The 26719-nt window shown below is 34.7% G+C and overlaps 1 protein-coding gene across 5 annotated transcripts in view; it reads right to left on the reverse strand.

The window, feature by feature from the left end:
- LOC149817459 (uncharacterized) overlaps positions 1-26719 on the reverse strand; it is a 57217-nt gene that overhangs the window by 26177 nt on the left and 4321 nt on the right. For 4 of the 5 annotated variants that reach the window (XM_089984329.1, XM_089984328.1, XM_089984327.1 and 1 more), the window contains 6 exons: positions 25193-25223; positions 18231-18373; positions 15625-15818; positions 15348-15502; positions 14910-15197; positions 1351-1500 (listed from right to left, as the gene is read on the reverse strand). In XM_089984329.1, the coding sequence (XP_089840455.1) occupies positions 1351-1500; positions 14910-15197; positions 15348-15502; positions 15625-15818; positions 18231-18373; positions 25193-25223 (961 nt within the window). The remainder of the gene's footprint in view (positions 1-1350; positions 1501-14909; positions 15198-15347; positions 15503-15624; positions 15819-18230; positions 18374-25192; positions 25224-26719) is intronic. The other variant, XM_089984330.1, reaches the window with a different exon arrangement.

Raw genomic sequence — 26719 nt, forward strand, 5'->3', positions numbered from 1 at the left:
TATTTATATTCCTTTAAATTGATAAATTGAAAGATATTTCAAGAATATAAAATTATGCGTATACAACTACTAAGTATTGGTCCTGAACACTGAGAAGCAACTTTCTAGTAGGCAGCTCAAGCATTTACGCTCATTTGAAGAATTTGCATAGTATCAAAAGAAGCACAATATATAAAACAAATCACCCTTAAGATAGATGGAGAGAAAGAAACCAGAAGCATCCAGACGTGTATGTGTGTGTTGGTGTGTTTTGGGGAGAGGTGGGGCAGATAAACATTAAACAAGCACTACATGAACCAGTCAAAGTATGTTTCTGTTTAATAAGTGTATGCCCCATGAAAGCAGGGCCCACTCAAGCATGATATTGGTAGTGCACACCCTTCGCTGGAGGAATCACGCTTCCCCTTAAAGATCACACATCCCCAATCAAATGGATCAGAGTTGCATAGACTGCAGTTGCATAGACTGTGCAATGCAGTCTGTGACTGTGCAGTCACACAGTCACAGACTGTGCACAGTCACAGTTGCATAAACTGCAAGTCACAGACTGTGACTGTGCAACTGCATTGCAGTCTGGTTATATATATATATATATATATATATATATATATATATATATATATATATATATATATATATTTTAAAAAAAATTATATAAAAAAATGATTTTTTTTGTTTTTCGTCTTAAAAATGGACATTTTTGGACTCGATCAAAGTTGACCGAGTCCAAAATGTGGACGAACTCGGCCTCGACTCTTTGACCGAGTCCGACTCGGCGTTGACCGAGTCTGGGCCGAGTCCGAAGCCGCACCCGTGTCGGGGCGTGTCGACTCGGGTGCGGCGCCTCCCTAGCCGAGTCCGTGTGACATAGATGTTAACAGATATGTTGTTTTTTCATTATGTTGATCATGATATGTATGTATGTATGTATGCATGCATGCAGAGAACTCTAAGATCTACTCATCATCCAATGCATGACCAGACCATACAGACAAGCACTGATCAGCGACACACTTTAATTATGACAGATGTAATCAAAAGGCCTTCGCTTCATTTTTATTTATCACAGTTTGTATTTGTTGAAAAACTAACAAATTCCCAAAGATGAAACTCCACCATAACACTTTTATAAATGAAAGTCCAGGCCCCAATAAAAGCCAGTGAACCTCTAAAAAATCTGGCCCTGATAGTGATAACAAATTCCCCAACTTGTTCATGACATCACAATAAGGACCTCAGTGGGAAGTTACCAGGAGCAGTAATCATAACTACATTAAAAAGAAAGGTAGTGAAATAGATAGGCTCTGAAGATAATATACTTAATCATCTATTCCTGTGAAGATAATATACCTGATCATCTATTACAACAGCATTACGGTGACCATGCCAATACTCATAAAGCTTATTAACGAATTGCACAGGACTGCTCCCTGGTTCACATGGGTTCCCGTCAGCCAATCTTTGCATCCTAGTGCAATGCATATTTCCCTTTGGCTGAATCTGCACAAGTAGTCTAAAATTCATGAAACAATTTGAATGCTTAAAAGGAGCAAGGGCTAGAATAGCATTCCAAGAGAAAAAGCAAACCAGATGACAGTACAATGATTCACACAATACTGCTGGTGGCTTGAGAAAATCAAACAGTAAAAACAGCACATATACATCAAGAACAAATCAACAACAACCTTTCACTCTTAGTATGTAGAAAATATGTAAATATATCCATAATGCTGCTCTGGGATTAAAGAAAGCTCCAAAAGGGAATAAGAAAATTAAAAGAAATTGTGTGACAAGGTACTGGAAAGTTGAAACCTGCAAAATTCCAGAAAAAACATCTTAAGCAACATATCCCTAATTTCCACCACATTGAACCTTATGAAACATTGTCAGAACCCTTGAGAATGGCCATTTCTCCCTTGCCCTAGATTAGTTCTTTCTCTTAATTTAGGGCAGTAGCAAAGAGCAATAGAGTACCAGTGAAACTCAACCTTTCGGGAGTCTCAAGCTGATTGGAGAAGGAGAACAGAAAATAGGAAGAAGACTAAGTGGGTGAAAGAAAAAGAGACCTTATTCGAGGTAGGATGCCTCCATGATTTCATTCATATGAAGACTCATTGATAAAACGAAACCTCCATGTCAGTGCTGTCACAACCTAAGTCACACGGACTCGGCTAAAAGGTCAATGCACCCGCGTCGACATGCCCCGACACGGGTGTGGACACGGGTGCAGCTTCGGACACGGGGCGGACACGTCAACTAAGTGTCGAACTCGGTCAACGCACCGGGGCCAAGTCCGTCCACATTTTGGACTCGATCAACTTTGACCGAGTCTATTTTTGTCCATTTATTAAAATTAATTTGGACTTGGGTCGGGTCCAGATCCGGACCTGGCCTGGATCCAAGACGGTATGACACTCACAAGCTTCTTTATGTGTTATATTTTGGTAAGTTTGTGTTGTTACTTCAATAGAATTACTTTTTATTTTTGCTTTAAAATTTATAATCTTATTATTGTTATATATATATAGTTGTATCCCCGTGTCCAAAAATTTGAAATTGCTCCACACCCGTACCCGCACCCATGTGACATGGTCACAACGCATTCTTTAATACTTATGTCACACGGACTCTTCTAACAGGGCACCGCACCCGCGTCGCACCCGCACCCATGTGGGTACGACACTTGGACACGATTTCCTTTGTGTCAGGGGAAGTCAACCACATTGAGGTCCATTTTTGTCCAAAAGTAGATTCGATTAACCCTAATCAAGTCCAGTTATATCTATATTATGTATATAAATACATAAATGTACACACATACACATAGTGTTAAAATCATTCAAAATTATATATATATATATACCCTCCCCGCACCCCCGCACCCAAGTTTTTTTAAAGTGCCGAATCGCCGCATCCGCACCCGCACCTATGTGACATAGTTTAATACCATAATTGCATTTCCCCTATAGCACCTCTTGGCCTCATCCTTTAGTGACTCAAGGTCCAAGATCCAACGTACTAACATGAGGACCCATATATCATTATTACGGTATTACCAAATTACCCCAATTCCTACAATTCTCATGGTTGGGGTATATCACATTGTTCCACTTCAGATGGCAGCAAAGATACCAATTTCCTCTTTCATCTCAAAAAACGGTTTAGCGGGTATGTAACTAGCCTAACTCCATTCCCAGATCATGTGAAGCAGAATCAGTGGATGATTCATGTTATCCATTTATTTAACAACATAATTTATGTTTTCTTCCATTTCCAATAGAGTACTCCGCACATATGGAAAAGTCGAACACCTTGAACCAGCCTTTGTGTCAAAATTACAATTGGTCAATGATACATTTGCTATAACATGTACAATTACAACATCGTCAGTCCATGTCTTGCACTTGAAATCAACTGCTTTAGTCACTTGAAGGAAAGTGACATGTTGAAATCCAGTAACTTTTGGATAGCAAGGAAAAAGAAAATATCTGTCTAAATGACTTGGACCTAAGAACTAGGGTATACTCTCTTTCTGATATTGCTTAAAGGAAATTTAACCTTTTGACATAGAGGAAACAAACATGTAATGCATAGAGAAACTTGAGAGATCTGCATAGAGAAAAATCTGAAAACCCATGTCATAAAACAGAACTTACAGCAGTTTTACCACAACAATCCATGTTTTTGTCAATACCCCCTTCACCATATACTGGCTCTCAACTGTAAACAATGATAACAGCACCCTTTGTAGCCCTAACCTAGCATGTAAATTAAATATCCAACATATAGGACCAATCATTTAACAGGAAACTCTTTTATAATCAGAATAGACGGTAATGGTTGCATGTAATGATCTATCAACTTCATCACCACCAAGCAGCTTTTTTTCTATTTTGCACCTTTAAAAGGAGGAGGATTAAGTGCTTCAAAAATGTAAGGTTAGGTTTAGCGCTTCATAAATTCTCGGTTGCAGAGAACTTTAAACTATGTTTCAGAAAAACTAATGTGGAACAGTCAATAGTGTAAATCAATGTCATTAAAAACGTGCCTCGTCCCAAGGCGAGGGGCCTTGTGCCTTGACACACATGCAAATAGCACACTGGGTCGGGGCCTCCTCTCTCTCTTGTGTGCGCTTTCTCTCGCTCTCCCTCTTGTCTCTCGCTCTTCCTCTCTCTGCTGTAAGAAAAAAGAAGAGAAAGGCAGGTACTCTCTCTCTCTCTCTCTCTCTCTCTCTCTCTCTCTCTCTCTCTCTCTCTCTCTCTCTCTCTCTCTCATGTCTCTTTGTCTCTCTCTCTCACCCATGGTTGTCAGTTGAGGAAGCAGGAGCGGGAAGCGAGGCACTTTCAAAATTTTAGGAAGCGGAAAGCGTGGGACGACTTAGAAGTGAATCACGAACTGTCTCGGAAGCGACCTAGGAAGCAAGGGGGAAGCGAAAAAAGAGAAAAAAATTAAAAAATGGAAAAAAGGGAGAAGTGTGCTTCCCATAAATGGGAAGTGTGTTTCCCATAAAAGGGAAATGCGCTTCCCAAAAAAGGAAAACACTTCCCTACGCATTTCGGAAGCACGATGTTTCGCGCTTCCGAAACGCGCTTCTGGTAACTCTGTTCTCGCCCTAATGTAGGACTAGTAAGTTTTATGATTTGATAGCATGATTTTGTAAATCCGATTCATTCTTGTAGGTAGGTCGTACAGATATCTAGTAACATGATTTTATTAATGGTCAAATCAGCAATATTTCACATAACAATGATCAATCCTTGATTATGCATTTTTTTTCATTTGTCTGATTACAGTTTCAAGCTCTTTAATGCTCAATCTATATATCATTCCTGGAGTATGCTTTCATTTTTGTGCTACTGATTTACAAAAACTGTCCTCATCTATCTTGGAACTTAGCAACTTTCACAAGAACCTTTTCATCTTCATCTTCAGTATGGTTAACTTGATCTACATCTCTAGTTTTCTTTTTTTTGTAATCTTAGCAAAATTGTAGGTGCTTTATGTTTGGTGCTACAATCTCTTTAGGTTAATTTCTAGCTTATACACTTTATTATTTGAAAATATGTTTACTATTCTTTTTGTATGTTTTTTAATATAAATAATTTATTTTTAGGCATTTTCCCTTCACTTGCATGAGAACAAAGGATCAAGTGCTACAACAATTTATTATATATACTGCAATATAATCTGTATTTCAGTATCTTTGGAACAAGTATTTATTTTTAGGTATGTAATTCTGTATATTCTGCAATATAATTTGTATTTCAATATATTATATATACTGCAATATGATCTGTATTTCAGCATCTACTTTTTCTGTGAAATCTGATCTTTTTATTTTTAATTTATTTTTTGTTATCTACCTCATTATTTGTGTTTTTGTAAGTAATTGTAATTGATTGTTCAATTTTTTGTTTTTATAACTCTAAAACAAACTTTAAATTGTAATTGATTCTTTGTTAGCCTTTTCTTATATGTATTTTTTGCAGTTGAACAATGGGAATCGGAAGAGATTTAAGATGGGATCAAAGAACTAAATTTTCAAATCCCACTAAAGATCTCAAACTCGTTGGACATGTAATTTGCAATTTCTACCAAAAAAAGACTGCATGTGGCATTTCAAGACTAATACATCACTTAGCTAGCACAAAACATGGTGTAAGCGCATGCCATGATGCTCCACCTGACGTGGTAAAGAATTTTTAGAATCGTCTAAGGGGTGAGCAGGAAAGAAAATAAGAGGAACAAAGCAAGTTAGAGATTAGGAGAAGTGTTTATTTTGGTTCGGCATTATTAACAGCTGATAATGTGAATATGGCAAAAACATGCGAAGCTGGTCCCATGGACTAATTTGTGAGCAAAGAAACACGACAAACCACAATTAATACGACATTCAAAAGGGATGAGAGAATGTATGTCGTGCTATTGGAAGGTTTTTCTATGCCAATGTGCTATCATTCGATCTTTGCAACAAAGAAGTCGAACACATGAAATATTAAAGAGTTAAAAAAAGAATGGCTCAAAGTTGGTTGCAGTATTATAGCAGACAGACGAAAAGGGAAGAAATTTAATTAATTTTTTTGTAAATAGCTCATCAGGGATTATATTTTTAAAATTAGTTTGTATCAGTGATATGACAAAAAAAACTAAAAATTTGTGTAAGTTGTTAAAAAAGTTCATGAAGAGAATGTGGAAAAATTTATTGTAGATAAGGCACCAAATTATGTGGCAGTTGGGAATATGTTGACCGCAGGTAAAACATGTTTTTTGACACCATGTGCGGCACATTGCCTGGATCTGATGTTAGAAGATATTGAAAAAATATCAATTTTTAAAGATACAATAGAAAAGACAAAGAAAATTAGAACATATATCAATAGTCATGCATGGGTATTAAATTTGATGAGAACGTCCACAAAGAAGAGAAAACTTGTACGTTCAGCCGTCACTCATTTTGCCACATTATATCTCATGCATTTTAGTATTGGATGTTACAAAAAAAAATTGAAGTCGATGTTTTTGTCTTCAGATTTTACATCATTTAATTACTATAAAAGGCAGATACTAAGAACATTGCTCATATTGTTCTTAATGATCATAAGTTTTTTGGTGTTATATTTTATGCAATTAAAGTTATATTACCTCTCGTGAAAGTATTGAGATTAGTGGATGCAAATGAGCCAGATATGGGATTTTTGTACAAGGCAATGGATAGAGCAAAAGAGAAAATTGCTTTGAATCTTGGTAATATTAAAAACAAATATAAACCTATTTGGGAGATCATTGACAGATGATGGGATTTGCAACTCCATAAGCTTTTGTATGAAGTTGCCTATTATTTAAACTCTTAATTTCATTACACCAACAACTCAATAAGCTTCTTCTTCTTCTTCTTCTTCTTCTTCTTCTTCTTCTTCTTCTTCTTCTTCTTCTTCTTCTTCCACTTTCCTTCTTCTTCCTTCGCTCTTCTTCTTCCGTTCTTCTTCTTCTTCTTCTTCCTGGTATATTGTGTAATGAAACTAGTGGAAGCCAAACAATGAAAGTACACTTTAGACGAGGAGCCAAGAACACGAGCACTTAAAGTGCATGCGTAACCCACTAAAGGGTAAAGTGCCTAAACGGCAAAAGCAAATATTATTGAAGAAGAAGAGAAGTGGGTGAAAAACCCATTTCATTATAAAGAGGGAAAGCCCTCTATTTATAGAGGATCAAAAACAAGAGAAAGGGACCACAAGGGGGCTCCACTCTTCTAGTCGTTGGGAGCCCCAACGGTCATAAATATGACTGTTGGGGCCCCAACGACTAGAAGAGTGGAGCCCCTTATGGTCCTACATTATGAAAAATAAAAAAGAAGAAATGATAAAAAAAAGAAAAGTGAAAAACCTAAAAATAAAAAGTACATGGATTTTATCAAAATACCCCTATCGGGTTTTTGGGTGTACAGAAAAGAGAAAAAAAGAAAATACGTATATATATATACTTATATATATATATATATATATACATATGTGTGTATATATATAAGTATATGTATAGATATATATTTACATGTACATATTTTAACATGCCTCTTCAAACTTTACGGGGAGAAGATCGAAAGTTTGCTAAGAAGAAACAAAAAACGCAGAGTTGAAAGCGCTTTGGTGAAGAAGTCAATCAGCTGATATTCGGAAGTAACATATGGTAATGTGATAGTTCATCTAAGATATTCGTCTGGAACATAATGGCAATCCATCTCAATATGCTTGGTCCGCTCGTGAAATGTATGATTGCTTGCAATGTAGATCGCGCTTTTGTTATCGCAACACATCTTGGTGGAAGATGTAATGAGAACGCCCATGTCACAGAGGAGACTTCTAAGCCATATGATTTTCATAGTTGTCATTGTCATGGCCCAATATTCAGCTTCAGTGGATGATAGTGAAACCTTTTGCTGCTTTTTACATCTCCACGAAATGAGAGATTCACCTAAAAAAATGCAAAACCAGTAGTTGAGATTCAATCATTGGGATTTTATCTCCAGTCAGCATAAGTAAAAGCAGTTAATTCAAGAGATGAAGAGGAAGATAAGAAAAGCCCTTTGGAGATGGTATTCTTGATGTATCGCACAATTCGCATCACGGCCGCCATGTGAATTGTAGTAGGCACATGCTGAAACTGGCTTGTAGCATGAACCGCATGAGCTATATCAAGACGTGTGATGAATAAGTAAGTAAGGGATCCAATCAATTGACGATAGAGGGTGGGATCCTTAAGTAGAACGCCATCCTCAAATCTCAACTTTGCATTAATAACTTCAAGAGTTTCCACTTTCTTTTTATCAGATACTCTTGACTTGGTACAGATGTCTGCTGCTAATTTCATTTGAGATAGAATATATCCTCGCGGAGAATATGTCACTTCAATACCTAAAAAATATCTCAAAAATCCAAGGACAGACATATCAAAAGTTTTCTTTAACATGGACTTAACCTTATTTACTCCATTTTTGTCACTTCCAGTGATGATCATATCATCAATATACAGAAGTAAAATAACAATAGAGTCGCCTGTTTTCTTAACAAAAAAAAACAGTGTCAGTATAATAAGAAATAAATCCCAAATTGATTAATACATTACTAAACTTGTCATACCAAGCTTTAGGAGCTTACTTAAGACCATATAAAGCTTTTTTTTAATTTCAAAATTTTACCATTTAAATTCATGCTAGGAGGTGGTTCCATATAAACTTCTTCACTCATATTTCCATTTAAAAAGGCATTATTAATGTCAAGTTGAAAAATAGGTCATTTTTTAATAGAAGTTATTACAATAAGGGCTCGAACACTAGTCATTCGCGCAACCGGGGCAAAGGTCTCATCATAATTCACCCTATATTCTTGGGCATATCCTTTGGCTACTAATCGAGCCTTATATCTTTCTAAAGATCCATCACTCTTAGTTTTTACTTTGAAAACCCATCTACATCCAATGGGTTTCTTGTCGTTAGGAGGATCAATAATTTCTCAAGTTTGTGCCTTTTTAAGTGCATTAAGTTCAAGTTTCATTGTTTTATTCCAATGAGCATATTGTTTAGCATTGTTATAATGAGATGGTTCATGGAATGAGTGAAGAGCTAACAAGCAGGCTCAAAAATTTAGAGGAAAAAAATCATAAGATACAAATCTATTTGGTATTTTAGAGATATGATTTGATCTTCTTTGAGAGGATTCTTCTATTGACTCGTTTTGAGAGAATTTTTCAAGGGCACAAGGAGGATTACTTTCATTCCTTCTAAAATAAACTTGTGTGTGAATTGGTATATTTTCTTCTAAGTTTTCATGTAGGTCATGTTGTCTATCATCTGGAGGTTCAAAATGATCCTCTATGAGAGTTTCATTAGGTTCAACATGATCATCTATAACTTTTTCTTGAGGTAACAAGTCAAACAAGAAGGAATAATCAATATTTTCATTTAGGTTATGCGAAAAAACATTTTCTTCTTCTAAGAAAGTAACATCTTTTGAGATATAAAGTTTGTTATTGAATAGGTCAAAACATCGGTAGCCTTTTTGTTTTTTGCCATATCCTAAGAAAATACATTCAATTGCCCTTGCCCTTGAAGAGAGTTTATCGTTTTTGTGAGTTAGAACAAAACATTTACATCCGAAAATTCTTAGTCTTTTATAATCGGGGGGCATATTGTAAAGTTTTTCAAACGAAGAAAGATTTTTCAAAGAGGATGAAGGGGTTCTATTGATAAGATATGTTGAGGTTAGAACCGCTTCAGCCCCAAAAGATTTTGGAATGTTCTTTGAAATTAATAAAGTTCTTGTGGTCTCTATTATGTGTTTATGCTTTCTTTCTGCAAGACCATTTTGTTACGGAGTGTTTGGACAAGAACGTTGATGACAAATTCTGTTTTCTTTTAAGTAGTTTTGAAAGTCATTGGACATATATTTGCCTCCTGAATCGGATCTAAGAATGGATAGGTTTCCTAGAAATTGATTTTAAACCATTGCATGAAATTCTTTGAAAAAAGGGAAAACCTCATATTTGCGATTTAGAAAGTAAATCCACATAAATCGAGTGAAGTCATCAACAAAAACTACGCAATATGAAAAACCTCCTTTGGATACAACAGGGGAGGGTCCCCATACATCGGAATGAACAAGCTCAAACGGCCGAGTGGGAACATAATTTCTTTGAGGAAATGGAATAGCTTTAGATTTTCCAAAAATGCAATCTTTACAAGTCATGTATTAGTATTGTCCAAAAAAGGAAAAAGAGACATCTTTAAAAAATTCAGATAGCCAAGTCTCTTAAGACAAACTTCAATACTTTTGTCATTTACAAGATTACAAAATGACTTGGATGGAAGAGTCAAAAAATCCATAAAGTAAAGATTGCCACTCCTATGGCCTTGCCCACTCAGCTTCCCTCATTGAAGATCATGCACGTTGCAATCTTTAGGTGAGAAAGAGACTTGGCATCCATGATGGGTAATTTGGGAAACGAAAAAAAGGTTTAGGTTAACTTTTTGAACAACTCTTTGGAAACAAAAAAAAATTTAGAGGATTTTAAATCAAGTGTTCCAATACTTTCAATTTTTAAAGATGTCTCATCGGTCGTTGACACATAGGAAAGATATGGGTTCGAAAAAAACATTAGAAAGAGAGTTTTTATGAGATGTCATTCGAAAAAAAGCACCGGAGTCTAGTATCCGCATACATGGAGGTGATGAAGAATAGGCTATGGCGGCTCCCGATGTTGATGGTGAAGATGTCTTGAGAAGATGTTGGAGAATTTCGGAAATATGACCAAGGGTTTCTTTGATATCTCCTCCATTGGCATTTTCTTCTTCCTTCTTTGGAGAATTTTCTCCAACCACGGCCACCTTTCCTTTGAGCTTTGGACAAACTGGCTTAATATGCCCCGGTTCATTGCAATAGTGACAAATCAGTCCCTTTCTATACCCATTATTTTTTAAGAAATGGGGAGGTCTATATGTTTTTATATTTTATCAGGGCATAATAACGGCCAAAATTTCATCACTCTTAATACTTATGCCAAGACGAGTTTCCTCTTGGCATACTTCGGCAAGGGCATCTTCAATAGGTAAAGTTTTACTTCTATAAAAAAGAGATGCCCTAACTTGTTCAAATTCCGGCCGAAGCATGCTATTTTTCAATTTGTTCTCTTCTTAGCTCAATATCTTCCGGAGCCACCCACTTGGGCTCAAGAAGAGCAAGTTCATCCCAAAGATGGGTTAAAGTACTAAAGTAATCGCGGACACTCATATCCGCTTGTCTAGTAGACCTAATTTTTTCTTGACAAAAAAATTGTCTAGCTAGGTCGTTTTTTGTATACATACCCTTAAGAAAGAACCATGCCTCATTGGCTTTTCTAAACTTAGCAATGTTGGCACAATTCTTGAGGTCAACATTGTTCATGAACCATGCCAAGATTTTGGCATGGTTACTTTTCCAATCCTCTACTTTGGATTGGTGATCACTGATAGCTTTGATGCGCTCATCGCCATCTAAAGCTTTTTCAACCCCACTTTCAATTTTAGTGAGCACAAGAGAAGGTTCGGGAGTAGTTCCCATAACAAAACCCCAATGTTTCTTACCTCTTAGGTGGTTTTCCATAGCGGAGGCCCACATAAGATAATTGGATCCATTGAGCTTAAAAGAAAGCTCTACTTTTGATTCGTGCTCCACGGATGCCAAGAAAGACCTTTGGTATCTTCAAAGAATAGAGAGGCGCGCTTCCCAAAGCAATGACTAGAAGAAAGACAAGATCACCAACCTTGCTCTGATACCATGTAATGAAACTAGCGGAAGCCCACCAATGCAAAGCACACTTTAGACGAGGAGTCAAGAACACAAGCACTTAAAGTGCATACTTAACCCTACTAAGGGGTCAAAGGGCTAAACAGCAAAAGCAAATATTATTGAAGAACAAGAGAAGTGGGTGAAAAACCCATTTCATTACAAGAGGGAAAGCCCTCTATTTATAGAGGATCAAAAACAAGAGGGACCACAAGGGGGCTCCATTCTAGTCGTTGGGAGCCCCAACGGTCATAAATATGACTGTTGGGGCCCCAACGACTAGAAGAGTGGGGCCCCTTGTGGTCCTACATTATGAAAAATAAAAAAGAAAGAAAAGTGAAAAACCTAAAAATAAAAAGTACATGGATTTTACCAAAATACCCCTATCGGGTTTTTGGGTGTACAGAAAAGAGAAAAAAAGAAAATACGTATATATATATAAGTATATGTATAGATATATATTTATATGTACATATTTTAACATATTGTTCAGTATATGTATATGGTTCAGTATATACTGTTCAGCATATAAATATATTGTTCAGCACATACATATACTGTTCAATATATGTATACGGTTTAGTATACTGAACAGTATATACATACACTGTTCAGTATATATATATATATATATATATATATATATATATATTGAACTGTATATATATATATATATACACACACACTGTTAGTTTATATATTGTTTATAATTGTACCGTATATACTGATGAAGAAGATCTTGACATTGAATTGCCCGATTCTGATGATGATGATAGTTTATCATCTTCTTCATCTCATCACTAGTTAATGACAAGCTTTTTTGAATGTAATGTTACAACTTTTTCGAATAGTAAATTGTGTGTATGTGTTTATACGTGTGAATTTGCCACTAACTATTAACTATTTTGTTTTGATTGTTTGTGTGTATATTGAACATATTTTTTGTTACCCTTGTCATTAGATTTAACAATGACAAGGGTTGTAGTTGAAAAGCTAAATTCACCTTCATTAGAGAGTGTCCCTGAAGAGCAAGATGATGCAGCGAACTATATAATCCCTTACACTGAAGAGCAAGTTAATGCACCAAACTATATAGTCCCTGACACTGAAGAGCAAGATGATGCAGTGAACTATATAATCCCAGACACTGAAAAGCAAGATGATACATCAAGCTATATAGTCCCTGATTCTGAAGATGATGATGATGATGTACCAGTACCACTACCACCACGTAAATCAATGAAGACAATCGGCAAAAGTTCCCGTGTTCAAGAAGAAACAATTAGTCAAAGTTTTTGTGTTTGAGATGAAGAACTTAGCAAAGAATTGAAGGATTTCATATGAATTTTCATTCCCTCTTATTCTGATTAGTTTAAGGCTTTAAGCATTTTTGTCTTAAGAACATAAATTGTAATATCATGCACTTCATGTCTTACTTTTAAGACTTTTGTCACGACTCCAGTTCGATATTTAATGTCATTCACTCTTATGTTTTGACCATTTAATATTAATTGTTATGCTTCATACATGCTTTATTTATCTCAATATTTTATAGTTTATCTTTTTCTACATTGTTCTTAATTTTTTTTGCCCGCCTAGGCTCCGCTTAGTCGGCCGCCTAGGCCTTTTCGAAGGTCCACCGACTAGCCCCGCCTAACGCTTTTGACAACATAGAGTGCATCGGGCTGTGAGAGAAATTGGAGAAACTTCTAATTGGTATGTGTCGCTATGTAACTTTGTATTTTGTTTTTTAAATACATTTTTATAGGTTTAAATATTTTATAATTGATTATCAATGATTTTGAATTATAGGGGTATTCAAAACGAAAGAATAGACTTGAACAATAGAAGATGATTGCACTGATTTTTATCATGTATATTATGAAGTTAAGGGAGAGGAATATGAAGAGGATGGCTACCAAAGACCTTATATGTCTAGATCATATAGACTTAGATGTTGAGTGGGTCATTGAGCAAAAAGATCTAGTATTGCCTAGCAATTCCAATTAGTCGGAAGATTCATGGTTTGAGCCAAACATCAATGTAAACACCATTGAGCATGTGCCTATTGAAGAAGTCATCATGATTCACAAGTAGTTAAAGGAAGACAATTCACCAAGAGCTCTAGGTAAAACTATATTCCTTTTACTTACTATGAATGTAAATGTATTTTTAAAATTATATGCAATAAGTATTTTATATATGATTTTTTATTGAAGGAAAAAGAAATAGAAATCAATGATTGAGGATGTGGAAAAACAAAGAATGATGAAGAGACAGATAATCAGATTGAAGGAGAACCTGTTTATATGAATTTTTCAAATGATGATATTGAAGGCTTTGATATTGATGATGATAAGACACAAAATCCTAGACCCTAATTTATATCATAGGATTATGTTTTTTGGGTCCTTTATTTGCACTTGGGAATGTTCTAAACTTATAATATTCTCATTTTGGAGAATTTTGAACAAATACACTAACATTTGGTTGTTAATGCTAATATGCATTTTCTGATGATGACACGACATTGAGAAATTTGATTGTTAGTGATTCTGTTACTTTTTTTTTATTGAATGTTCATATTTTATTCCTTAGATACATAGATAAAGGTGTTGCATGAATGTTACTTTTACATGTTAATCTCATATGTTTTGGTCTTTATTTGAGATTTTCTACTTCTTATTGGCTGTTTCTTCATTAATAAAGCATTTCTTTTGTTTGTTTGTATTTGTATATATTTTTAAATGTTTTCTTTAGTTAAAAATTTGAGGCTTACGCTTTACGCCTAGTTTAGTTTTTGGTGGAGTGCTACGCTACGCCTCAATGCTTTTCACAACATTGGTGTAAATTCAAGTAACTCCCCAGATATGCATCTAATGTCCAACAAAAATGGCAATTGTTTTATGTTGTTTTATAAGATATACTCAAACATCAATTACTCAGAAATTGTACAAATCATGATGGTTTTATGTTTGCCAAATGCCAATGAATGCCTGAAACAAAATTGGAACTGATACTTCCTGCGATGGTATGGAAAACAAACGTCAAACACTCATGAATGCCTGAAAAATTTTGAAGATAAACTACACATACCCTATCTGGTCTAGAAGGATCAGATGCTTTCTTTGCCTTCTCACGGCGAAATTCATAATCTTTCATGAGGATCAAAGCTTCAGGAGACGTCAAAAATGAGGCATTCTCCAGCTCCCATGTCACAAATTCATATCCAAGTCCTCTCCACTTTACAAACCACTCACCGTTACAATATGGCAACTTATTGCCATGACTACTGAAGTATGCCTCTGCCATTTTTGGGGGCATCAATGTTCTTCTCTTTAGCAGGCGCTGTGGTTCAGTCCACTCAGGTTTCCACTTCGAGACCTAGAGGACACAGGGAAAGAATAAGTGAATTATGAGCTTGCAAGAAGCAATTATAATATTATTCTCATTGTATGGAGGAAGATTTCAACAACCATTTATATCTATGTGAATCACAAAAAACCCTCTGAAACATAATATGAGAAAACAAACCTTATTTTTCTGGTATCTGCTATTGAATGTTGTAACAAGCTTTGGAGCTTCAGCAAGAAGCTGACTTTCCGGAACCCAGCGGTTGTGGACATGGGCCAAGCCTCTATACTTAACCAAGTACTCCTTTTCTATTTCATTTTTGGCCAACATATGACCTGATTAACAACCCAGAGATGATCATACTCAGCATACACAGGGTGAAGTGAATAAAGATCCATCAATGAAACACAAAAAGACACTAGCAAATTCCAAACAATATGCTATTTTAGAACTTTACCTTTGCCACTTGAAATTTCATTGCCTCTAACATCCCATATGGATTCAACTCCTTCAGAAACCAAATGAGGACCAAATTCAAGTTTTTTCTTCACACACCACAAACAATGCCAGGCTCCAGGTGGGACATCTTGTAAAGGAGGTTCAAGGCAAGATAGATGATAAGTTCGAGTACAACCTTTTCCATCACAGCACCTGAAAAACAGTAAATTATAAAACTAGGAAACCCTAGTGTAACCAACTAAACAGAAAGACCTTTTATCAAAGCATAACTAAGTAAGCAAACTGTTTGCAGCTGAGTTCACAAGTGTTCACAAAGGATTCATAGACATGAAGAAAGTTACATTATAGTGGTGAAATCAGTTATTATACCAAAATCCAACCAATATAATCCAGAGGTCATAAAACAAGAAAGCAAGTATTTTTATGTAGGATCCTATGGTTCATCACTTAAGACCATTGCTTTTCACTAAATGAAAACAACCCATCACCATCTCCAGCTACTTGGCGCTGCATTAAATGGTGAAAATCATTGGGTTGAAGCATAATACTGAAAATGATGTGTGTGTGTGTGTATATATATATATATGAACTCTAGTTTGTATGCCCTTGTTCCTAGCATAGCATATTGTAACTAAAAATTATAATTATAACCTTTGTAATGAGTTATGGAAATCTTTTTTATTTTGTATGCAGTGATATTTTGTTTTAATCGATTGTAATTGTGGTGATTAGATGGCTCGACATTCTCCACATGCTAATGACCTAGAAAGGCAATACAGCAAGGTTATTGATGGTCATATGGGGAATTTGAATCTGAGATATAGGTTCTATCATGTAGTACTTCACGGGGGATTGCACCGCATGAAGATACACATTGTGGCACTTCCAAGTGAGGAAGTGCCACCATGTTGAATGGCTATAGATGATGCATGAACTGAGATACGGGCTCATATAGAAGAAATTAGAAAAATGAATGATAGAAGAAGAAAGCAAGCGCTAGAAGCAATGGCATATTTCCGACTAATAGTTGCACAACCAAATGATAAAGATGATGAAGAGCTACAAGGCCCACAACAAAATGTCACGTTTGATGCAGATTAATGAAGATGACTGATGATGTTGTTTTGTATATTTTGTCACAACTTTTGTGTAACGAAATTTATATTTAGTTGATTGTGACATCTATGTTTAGTTGGATGTTTAATGACATATCTATGTTAAATTACTCTTATTGCTTAAATTTATTTTTTTTTCTTGTATTCTGTGATTTTTTACTATACAATAATACAATACGTATCGTATTTGGAGCCCAGTTGATACGGGTTACAATATGCTTTTTACAGCCTTGATTTAAAGAATAAATCTAAGTAAAATAAAAAAACACAAGTAAAATAAACAATCAAGTTATATAAAAGAAATAGATAAAGTTAAGAACATGGAGACGGTCGTGTCCATGAAGTGTCTGGAGTCTCCAGTACTGAGTCTGATGTGATGACATGTCAACACAGGACACACATGCTAAGTGAAGTGTCTGGGTGACAGTTTCCAACAATTCCTTGACAAATCCATTTCCAGACACAAGTGGGGTGATTGTTTGGTGGCAACATTCAACAAAGAAAATGAAGGATGATAGTGGGGGCTTAAGATCAATCAAACTGAGCATCACCATATAATTTCTGGAAGACCAGAAAAACTGTGATAGATGGCAAAAAACATACAGAGAAAGAAGGGTATCCCATCCATTTCATTCTATCTCTCACAATCTCACAGTTCAGATTGTTTAGAAATGATGCTAAAACTTTTGTTGTATTCACTTCCTTCCATACACATATGCATGCAAAGTTGCAAACAAAACATAAATGTGCATGGTGCATTAATAACTCCACACACACACACACACGTGTGTGTGTGTGTAAAGGATAATTGCATGAAATAGTATTTAGAAGGATGAAAATTATGAGTAGCTAGTTACAAATTGGTTATATCCAAAAGCACATAAGAGGATGCTATCCAAATTATCAATTTAGTACCTCAACATTGCAAACAAGGTATGGCCAACTACTACCAACCAAAAAATACTCGCAAGTCATTCTAATGTAAAACCATAATCACAAATATCGGTATCGGCTATATCTCAGCGAGGCTATTTCTCGCGATATTATAGGTTTGGTGACAAATCTTAGGGCTTAAAATATATATATATATAACAAAAATAAGTAATAAAATATCATGTTTAGATAATAAAATACATATATAATAAAAGAAATAAGTAAAAAATGCAAAATAAAGAAGAAAAACACATTTAAGATGTAGAAAATAAATAAAATCAGTAACAATAATCGATAATATCATGAGAATATCGTGATATTATCAAATTGGCAATATTTTAAAAATATTGTGATATTTTACCTATAATATCGTTTGCTGAAAATACAGTGATAATATCACTACAACAACAACTACGCCTTCATCCCAAAACAATTTGGGTCGGCGACAGTGATAATATCACTATATTTTAAAAATATAGTCAATATCTGTGACTATGTGTAAAACACACTAAATTTAACCAGGTCACAAAATTCAAGGTTGTCAGATGCTACTTACAAGAGCTTCCCTCCAAGTTTACAAATTTCACAAGTGTTGTGTTCAATATTCTTCACATGCTCCAAATTTGAGTCTTGAAGTGGAGAATAACTGGTGGAAGCTTCAAAACCTCTTTCATTAATCCTCTGAAGTCTCTTCCTATCCTAGTTCAAAGCATAGAGAAGAATAAGTTAACCTAACATACTCAAGATAGTCATCATACCAAGACAATTTAATTAAAAGTACCTTAAGGAAAGAAATTGCAGTTAATTTAGTTTATGGTTCATAATCTTCTAGATAATGAGAAACAAAGTAGCATCAAGCAGGATGAACTAGATAAACAATGATATCTATATGCCATGATGAAATTTACCTTAACAATAAATACATAGTCAATTGTCAAATAGCTGCTATCAGTTGATAGCAAAAAAGAACAGATGAAAAAACATTTCTTAAAAAAAACAAACAAGAAGACAAATATGGCAAACCTGATTTCAGGGTTCAATGAATCCTAGGGTTCTTTAGATCAAAGGATTTCTAGAGCCCCTATATTTACATAATAAAATGGGTGTGTTAGAAATCCACATTTTTCAAAGAAGTTTCAAGAATCCTGGATTCACTCCGCTGGAAACATGTGCAGGCACAATTATAAGTGGAGAAGAGCAAAGAATGCAACCCTACTCAAACACAAATTATGATCGTTTTTTATTCAGTTCTACTCTCTCCTCTCTTGAGCTCTCAGATAAAACCCTAGCAGTCTCTCTCCCTTGTAAAGATTCAAGAAAGGTGATTACATTTGTAGCTGTATGAGATTGTTTGAAGGGCAAGCAAAAGATTATAAATGAGCATAGAGATCAAAATGAGAAGAAATGGAGAAAGAAAAGGGAGATTTGAATGGTGGTTGTTGAAAAAAAACTGGGGAATATGAATAATGGATCTGAAGAAATTGGAGAAGACAAGTGTTTAATTTGATTGATGATCAAAAGAAGTGTCGGAAGATTAATCTATCGTTTAATTAAAATATAGAAATTGGCACTTCCATAGGAATTTCTGTAATATCTTGTATTTTTCCATGATTTTTAAAATCAAAAAATATAATTTTTAAATTATATATTTTTTAAATTGATAAAATCATGAGAAAATATATTAAAATATAGGTGACATCAGAAAGGTCTGAGCATGGCCCATAGCCCTAAGACATAAGCTATTTGAGTTATTTTTTGTTTCAAAAAAATTTGTTTTTAACCTTTAAATTTGAGCAAAATTCAGGTTAAATTCAAGCGAAATTCGAAGGCGAAAATCAGGTATGACCATAATTAGATCTAGATCTGCCTCGGAATACTCATCGTGTTTCTAATATTGTGTATTTTTCATGATTTTTAAAATCAAAAAATATAATTTTTAAATTATATGTTTTTTTAATTGATAAAATAGTGGGAAAATATTAAAATATAGGTGACGTCAGCAGGGTCTGGGCATGGCCCAGAGCCCTTTGACATAAGTTATTTGAGTTATTTATGATTTCAAAAAAAAACAATTTTGAACCTTTAAATTAGAGCAAAAATCGAGCAAAATTTAGGTTAAATTCAAGAAAAAATCAGAGATGAAAATCAGGTATGACCACCATTAGATCCGCCCCAAAATACTGATCACGTTGGCGACCTATGTTTTTCGAGAATTACGATTGGCCCAAAAAATACATTTTTTAAAAATGACCGACCTCTGTTTTGACATTTTTTTGGTTTAGATCAGACTAGATCCGCTCTGTTTAATCCAAGTTAATATGGATCTGAACCAAAGTTACCGAAAGCGCCTAGGTAAAAGGGGAAGAGCGTTTCGGAAGCGCAAAACATTGTGCTTCCGAAGCGTGCGGGGAAGCGCCACTTTTAAATGGGAAGCGCGCTTCCCATCACGCTTCCCCAATTTTTTTCAATTTTTTTGTATTTTTTATTTTTATTTTTTTCGCTTCCCCTCGCTTCCTAGGTCGCTTCCTAGGTCGCTTCCGAGAGGATTCCCGACTCGCTCCTAAGTGGTCTCACGCTTCCCGCTTCCTAAAATTTTGAAAGTGCCTCGCTTCCCGCTCCCGCTTCCCGTATCGCTTCCCACTCCCACTTCCTCAACTGGCAACCATGATCTGGACCCAGTTCATCATCCATATTGACTAAGATCTAGTCCAAGTACGATCAATGTGGATTTGGATATTGGATCCAGATTTGGATCTGATATCCATTTATAGCCATTTTAAAACTTTAAAATCAACTTTAAATTAAAATAGGATGAGGTAGAGTTCTCCCTGGGGTAGAACCATATCCCATAGAACTTTCCAAAGGGGGGCGACACCCTCTGAAATATTCTTTTGGATATTAATAATAAAATAGAACTCTACTCTCTAAAGTAATTATTTAGGAGACATCACCCTCCTTTTAGATTAAAAAAACTTAAAATAATATAATAAAAATATATATAAAAAGGGTTAGTACCTCCCTCTCTCTAGAACTCGTGTTCTAGAGAGAGAGTAAGATAGAGAAAAACAAAGAGGGGAAAATCATGTAGAGAGAGAAAGAAAAAAAAAGAAAGGAAGAGAGAAAAGAGAAGAAAAAAGAAAAAAGAAGAAAAAGAAAAATAGTTTTTCCAAAACATCCATCGATTTCCGATCTTCGATCAAGGTAAGGGTTTCTCTCTAAGTTCTGAGAGGCCATGAATACGTATACATCGATTTATGTATAAGTATTAGAGGGAAAAGGGAAATTTGATTCAAATATATATATATATATGTTTATTTCTTTGTGTTTGTCGATTTCCCTTGTGTATCAAATCCTGAAAATACGCATGAATTTGATTTCATATATGTTGAGTTTCTTGATTTGAAACTGAATATACATGTAAAACAGGTTAACAATTTCCCTGCTTATGCATACTGAGTGTGTATATATATATATATAGGTTTGTAGAGCTTTCTTGCTCACGCAAGCTGAATATATATGTATATATAGATAAATTTAAGGTTGGTTGATTTCTATAAAGCTGGACATATATGTGTGTGTTTCAGACTTATCGAGTTGCATGTTCATATTCAGATTCTATTGAGTCTCATGCTCATGCATTTGAATATACCTATTTGAATTAGATTTGTCGATATATATATATATATATATATATATATATATATATATATATATATATATATATATATATATATATATATATATTCGCAAACCTGATTATATTTAGTTTGATTCAGGTTGTCGAGTTTCGTACCCATACAGCTAAATATGTTTTGTTGTTTTAGATTTGTTGATTCACATATACATGCATTTGAAAATATTTTCCTAATTCAAATTTGTTGAAATACATATACATGCATCAAAATATTTTATCTTGATTCAGAGATTATCTGGTTGCATGCATACAGATTTTGATCAGATCTGCCGAGTATTTGCTCAGGCAGATCTAGTTCAGATCTGCCGAGTATATATATATATATATATATATATATATATATATATATATATATATATATATATATATATATATATATATATATATATATATATATATATATATATATATATATATATATATATATATGCAGATCTGGTTCAGATCTGCTGAATATATTCAAAGCTACCAAATATATATGGATACGCAAATCTGGTTCAGATCTGCAGAATATATAAATATATGCACATCTGGTCCAGATCTGCAGATTTTATATACATACTGATTTGGTTCAGATTTGGCAAGTGACATGTTTATGCATGCAAATGTTTTATTGTTTCAGATATGTCCAATTATATGCTCATTCATCTTAATGTATCGTTTTGATTTATATTAGTCGGATTATATGCTCATGCATCTTCATATAATTATATGTTTCGGTTTTATTGATTTTATAGTCGTATTGTAAGCTGATATATGCATAATTTTGGTCAAGCCGACCCATGTGTATGATCTTAATCATGTACATGGATCAACCAGCACATGGTCCAGACTGTTATGATCATAGTTTTGGGTTTGGCTGACTCATGCACATGATTTTAATCATGTACATTGATCAGTCAGCATAATGTAAACGTTTGTACAGGTCTGCCTGACCCATGTCCATGTTCCAGCAGAGCTGGTATATGTTGGATTGTGATCTGGCAGACCCATATACATGGTTTTGATCATGTACATGAATCAGCCAGCAGGCTGAAAATATGTGTTTTACAGCTTAGCCGACCCATGTACATGGATCAACCCCAGCTATTAGCATGTAAATCGGACCAACTAAGCTAAAATTTTCGAAATAATTGTCTTGAGTAAATGAAATTGGTCATGTATATTGAGATGATACATAAACCTGATCCTGATTTGACTAGTTGCAATTATGCATATCACACGCATGAATCTGAAATTTATCTGATGTTTGTGTGATTGTGATCATATGCATGTTTGGTTGATTATGCATAGAATTTATCATGAATGGTGTTCTGCGAGCATTGTATTTGCATGTGTATGTGCTTCGCTTAATATGCATTTATTTTGTGTGTTTTGAATGTGCATTGTGAACATGTCTGAAAATCATGTATAAGTTGCATGTTAACTGAAATTTTGCAAGTGCGCATAAATCACTTTTGAGATGTGTTGGTGGTCAAATGTAAACCACTGAAAGCCGTGTAGGCCAGGAGCGTCTGTTGCTCCAATTGTTGTTGATTTTATTTATACATTGCAAAATTTATTTCTGAAAATTTATTGATTTTTCAAAGTTAATTGCACTGTTAAATTATGAGGGTCAAAACCCGAAATTGGTTTTGCATGTTGATTTGCAAAACGATTCTTGTGCGAAAAACTTGAAATTATTTAAAAGGTAAAAAAGTCTAAACTGTATAATTAATCTTTTTCTTGATGTTTTTTCCACAGTGTGAAAATCTTGGATGACGGTCTTGGAAGACCGTGAAGATACTAAAAGTGCATGTGCGAGTGTGCTCATGAACCCGATATAGTGGTTCACCTCTCGGCCACAGTTTTAGGGAGATTCAACCACTTTACATGTGGGTGGTGTTGTTGACTCAGTTGTAGTTATTGGTATATCAAGAAAGTAGCGCCAGTACATGTTTATTTCCCTGATGTCTCGGCATTAGATGTTGATTTCTAATGTTTTGAAAGATGGTGTTGATTCATAATATCGGTCAAGGAACAAGTGTGGAACCCAGTAATAAAATACAAATTGTGTGTTAAGCTACAATTGAGAACTTAACTTAGACTTCGGTAATTTGTTTCCGCTTTGAGCATCCACAAGTTTAAGAAAAAGTAAAAATTAAATTTGTGTGCATTTAACAAGAACATGTATGCAAAAGCAACTCTGATAAATAACTTAATAAGTTATTCAAGAATGTGCATTGAATCGTGCATATTTTACTGTTCAGCATTAGTTCATACTTTATGCATATTTGGCTTTGCATAATATTTTTTTTGTTTCTGTATGATATTTGGTTGAATGCTTGGATGGTAAAGTATTTGTGGTAAGTTATTGGTTGTGAATTCCTCTTAAATTTATACATGAATTTGTTTATGTTATTTCCTTATTGTTCAAATTTTTAGAGGAATTCGTACAAAGGACTTCAGTTCTTACCCATTTTCTTAAGACTGTTTTACAGGCATGGATGCTCACTGATGTCCTGACTAGCTGGCTGGAGACTACGAGTTGTGTTACTGATTTCTGACAGAATGACTCGATAGATATAGACGATTTTTTTGTCTTAATATTTGACATTTGATAAATAAATAAAGTTTGATTTATTTCTTCAGTTGATTCAATGCACGGTATGGTTTCTGGTTTGGTATATTAAATTTGTGATGCTCCGGATCCTTGGGTGAGTTTCCGTAATTGTTTTAAAAAAATCTACTATTTTTACGAGGATCAGTTGGAGTCGTTACAATTTCAACAATCATATTTGTCAAAAACTGATAAGAGAAGTTCCGGCAGTCATAAACTTGGGCTTAATAACACTATTTAGAGCATATAAAAGTATAAAGAGACTAAAATTGAGATACAAACAATAGGTGTCAAATATTTGTTGAAGCATCCAAAAGAGATAAACTTGTTTCATATTCATCTTTGCAGGAGAAAACTCATTGATCGACCTTTACAAGTACAAATGAAGAAAAAGGCTTTGTCAATTGGTCAAGTTGTCTCCATGAGCCCAGTGGCCTAAGAAAGACTGCCCATGAATGGTGTAGATAGGAAGACAAGCAAAGTAGGGAAATTGGGTAAGAGCAGAGTAATCCCTTTTACACTCCCCATTCTGTTCTTTGTGATTCCACTGTTTGTAATTTTTTTCCTAAATACGATCGTGTATTGTGATCAAAATGACAAAACCCTTTTCTACTATAACCGCAGATTCTTCGATCGCAACCTGAACCTTGCTTGACAATGCAACTTGAATTCTTGACATCTTTTTTTTTTTGAGGAATGAATTCTTGATATCTACCTGCTTGAACATAGATTATTTTTCATTTGATCAAGAATATATTTTAGTTTCAACATTATTGTAGATCTCATCTAGTGTCCATATCAAATAACATTCTATATCCTTGGTTTCTAGTTCTAATAAACACTCAAGGAAGAAAATCATTGACACAAGAATTTCTCCAGAATAACAAAATTATTTTGTTGATTATAACATTTTTTGCATGACCATGCAAACTGTATAATGATCATGTTATAGTCCTAAAGGATGCATGCAACTGCCAACAGGTAAGAACTTGAGTATGTGTGCTGCACTATTTTTTTCTCACAAAGATAAACTTCTACAAATATCAGAGGAGACCAAGTTGAAGTTGTAGAATCATGAAATTAGTAGAGGCCCATTACATAAAGTTTGCAAGACTAAGATAAAACACATGTAACTAAAAACACGTATAGTAATGAAACCAGGAAAACAGAAGGCAAAAAAGGCAAGTAAATAACCACCAATTACTTTAATGATGCAAGAAAATACCTCAGATACAACCGAACTGTCATCCACCCTGCTAACAAAAAACATAGGCAACAAACATTAATGAGCACTATTTATTTTCATCAAAGTTCTTAAAATTTAAATGGTCAAAGTACAAAAGTACATCTAATTTTTCAGACAAATAGATAAATCCATCACCATTTGATGAATCCACACACCACATGCTATTTGAAGTTAATCTAGATACATAACACTCATACAAGCTTACATTTTTATCCAATTTAATTAGATCTTTGACTCTAGATTCCAAATATAAATATATTGAAATATGATATGAGTTTCGTGACTTGCTAAATAAACTGATAATGGAAAAAGACCATTATAATATGTGAGCAATTTGCTGAATAAGAATGAAAATGGAAAAAAATGAATTTCTAAATAATACACATGCAAGCAGACCAATGGCTCTAAAACTGTTCACTTTCAGGCCATCTGTAGTAATAACCTTTTCTACAGAGTCAATCATTCATGAACCAAAGTTTTGCCTATTTGGAACAAATGACTAACAAACTTCCAATATTCTTGCTACCATAAATACTGAGGAAATATTAATCTATGGTACTAATGACGGAGTAATTTCCAGATGACTGGTGACAAAATCTTTCTTCCACTTTTCACACAACCAGATTTTTATGCATTCAAAACCTAGAGGGCAGATCATGACTATGAGTTGTTCATCGGTAGTCCAATTTGTATTTGACAGATGTGAATCACAAACAAAACTATCTGAAAAAGTAATTAATGACCAGAATTTGTTGAATCTATACTATGGTCAGTTAGATCACAGCTTTTATTGCTTACCAAGCCAAAAAAATCAGGGTTCCATCTTCCTGAACTGTCTGCACTACTGCAAACTGCAAAGTTGGTGCACTACCGCAAGGACACTTGCAATTTGCAAGAAACCAAAAGGTGTCTTCATCATGCTGGAAACCTTTTTAACATAGAGCAGTCCATTCAAAAACTCCTATTCACAACCTGCTAAAGCCTGGCTAGCTTAATATAGTGTTTTCTCAACCCATAAAGTTGTGCACTACAGCAAGGACTCACATGAATGAAACATGTGGCATCATGAATGAATCATAAACCATTTGACCTATAGAAACTCATTCAGAGACTCCTATTCTTAAAAAGATTGAGTGTGACTAACTGATTACTACTTTGACAAATTACACAACATATTGTAGAAGGCAAAGGAAGCCATGAGTAATCTTACACTTCCTTCAGAATCTTTATTCCATTTTCCTTCAGATTACAGCCGTGATCTAGCTCCCACACAACACGCCGGACCAAAGTAAAGTGTTCAGGCCATCCCAAAAAGTTGGGTGCTCCATTTTCTTTGTCCCAAGTTTTCAGCCTAATTAGAGGCACAAATATCTGGATGAAGCTGACAAACAAACACAGGCCTAGAATAGGTATAGGTGCTGGTACATGGTACGACACAAGTACAATTGGCATGAAATATGAGATAGTTGTTTTACAAGAGAAGACTCGGAGGGCCTGACTGGGCCA

Source organism: Nuphar pumila, chromosome 13, assembly GCF_984573655.1.
Source record: "Nuphar pumila chromosome 13, dmNupPumi1.hap1.1, whole genome shotgun sequence".
Classification (NCBI taxonomy): Eukaryota; Viridiplantae; Streptophyta; class Magnoliopsida; order Nymphaeales; family Nymphaeaceae; genus Nuphar; species Nuphar pumila.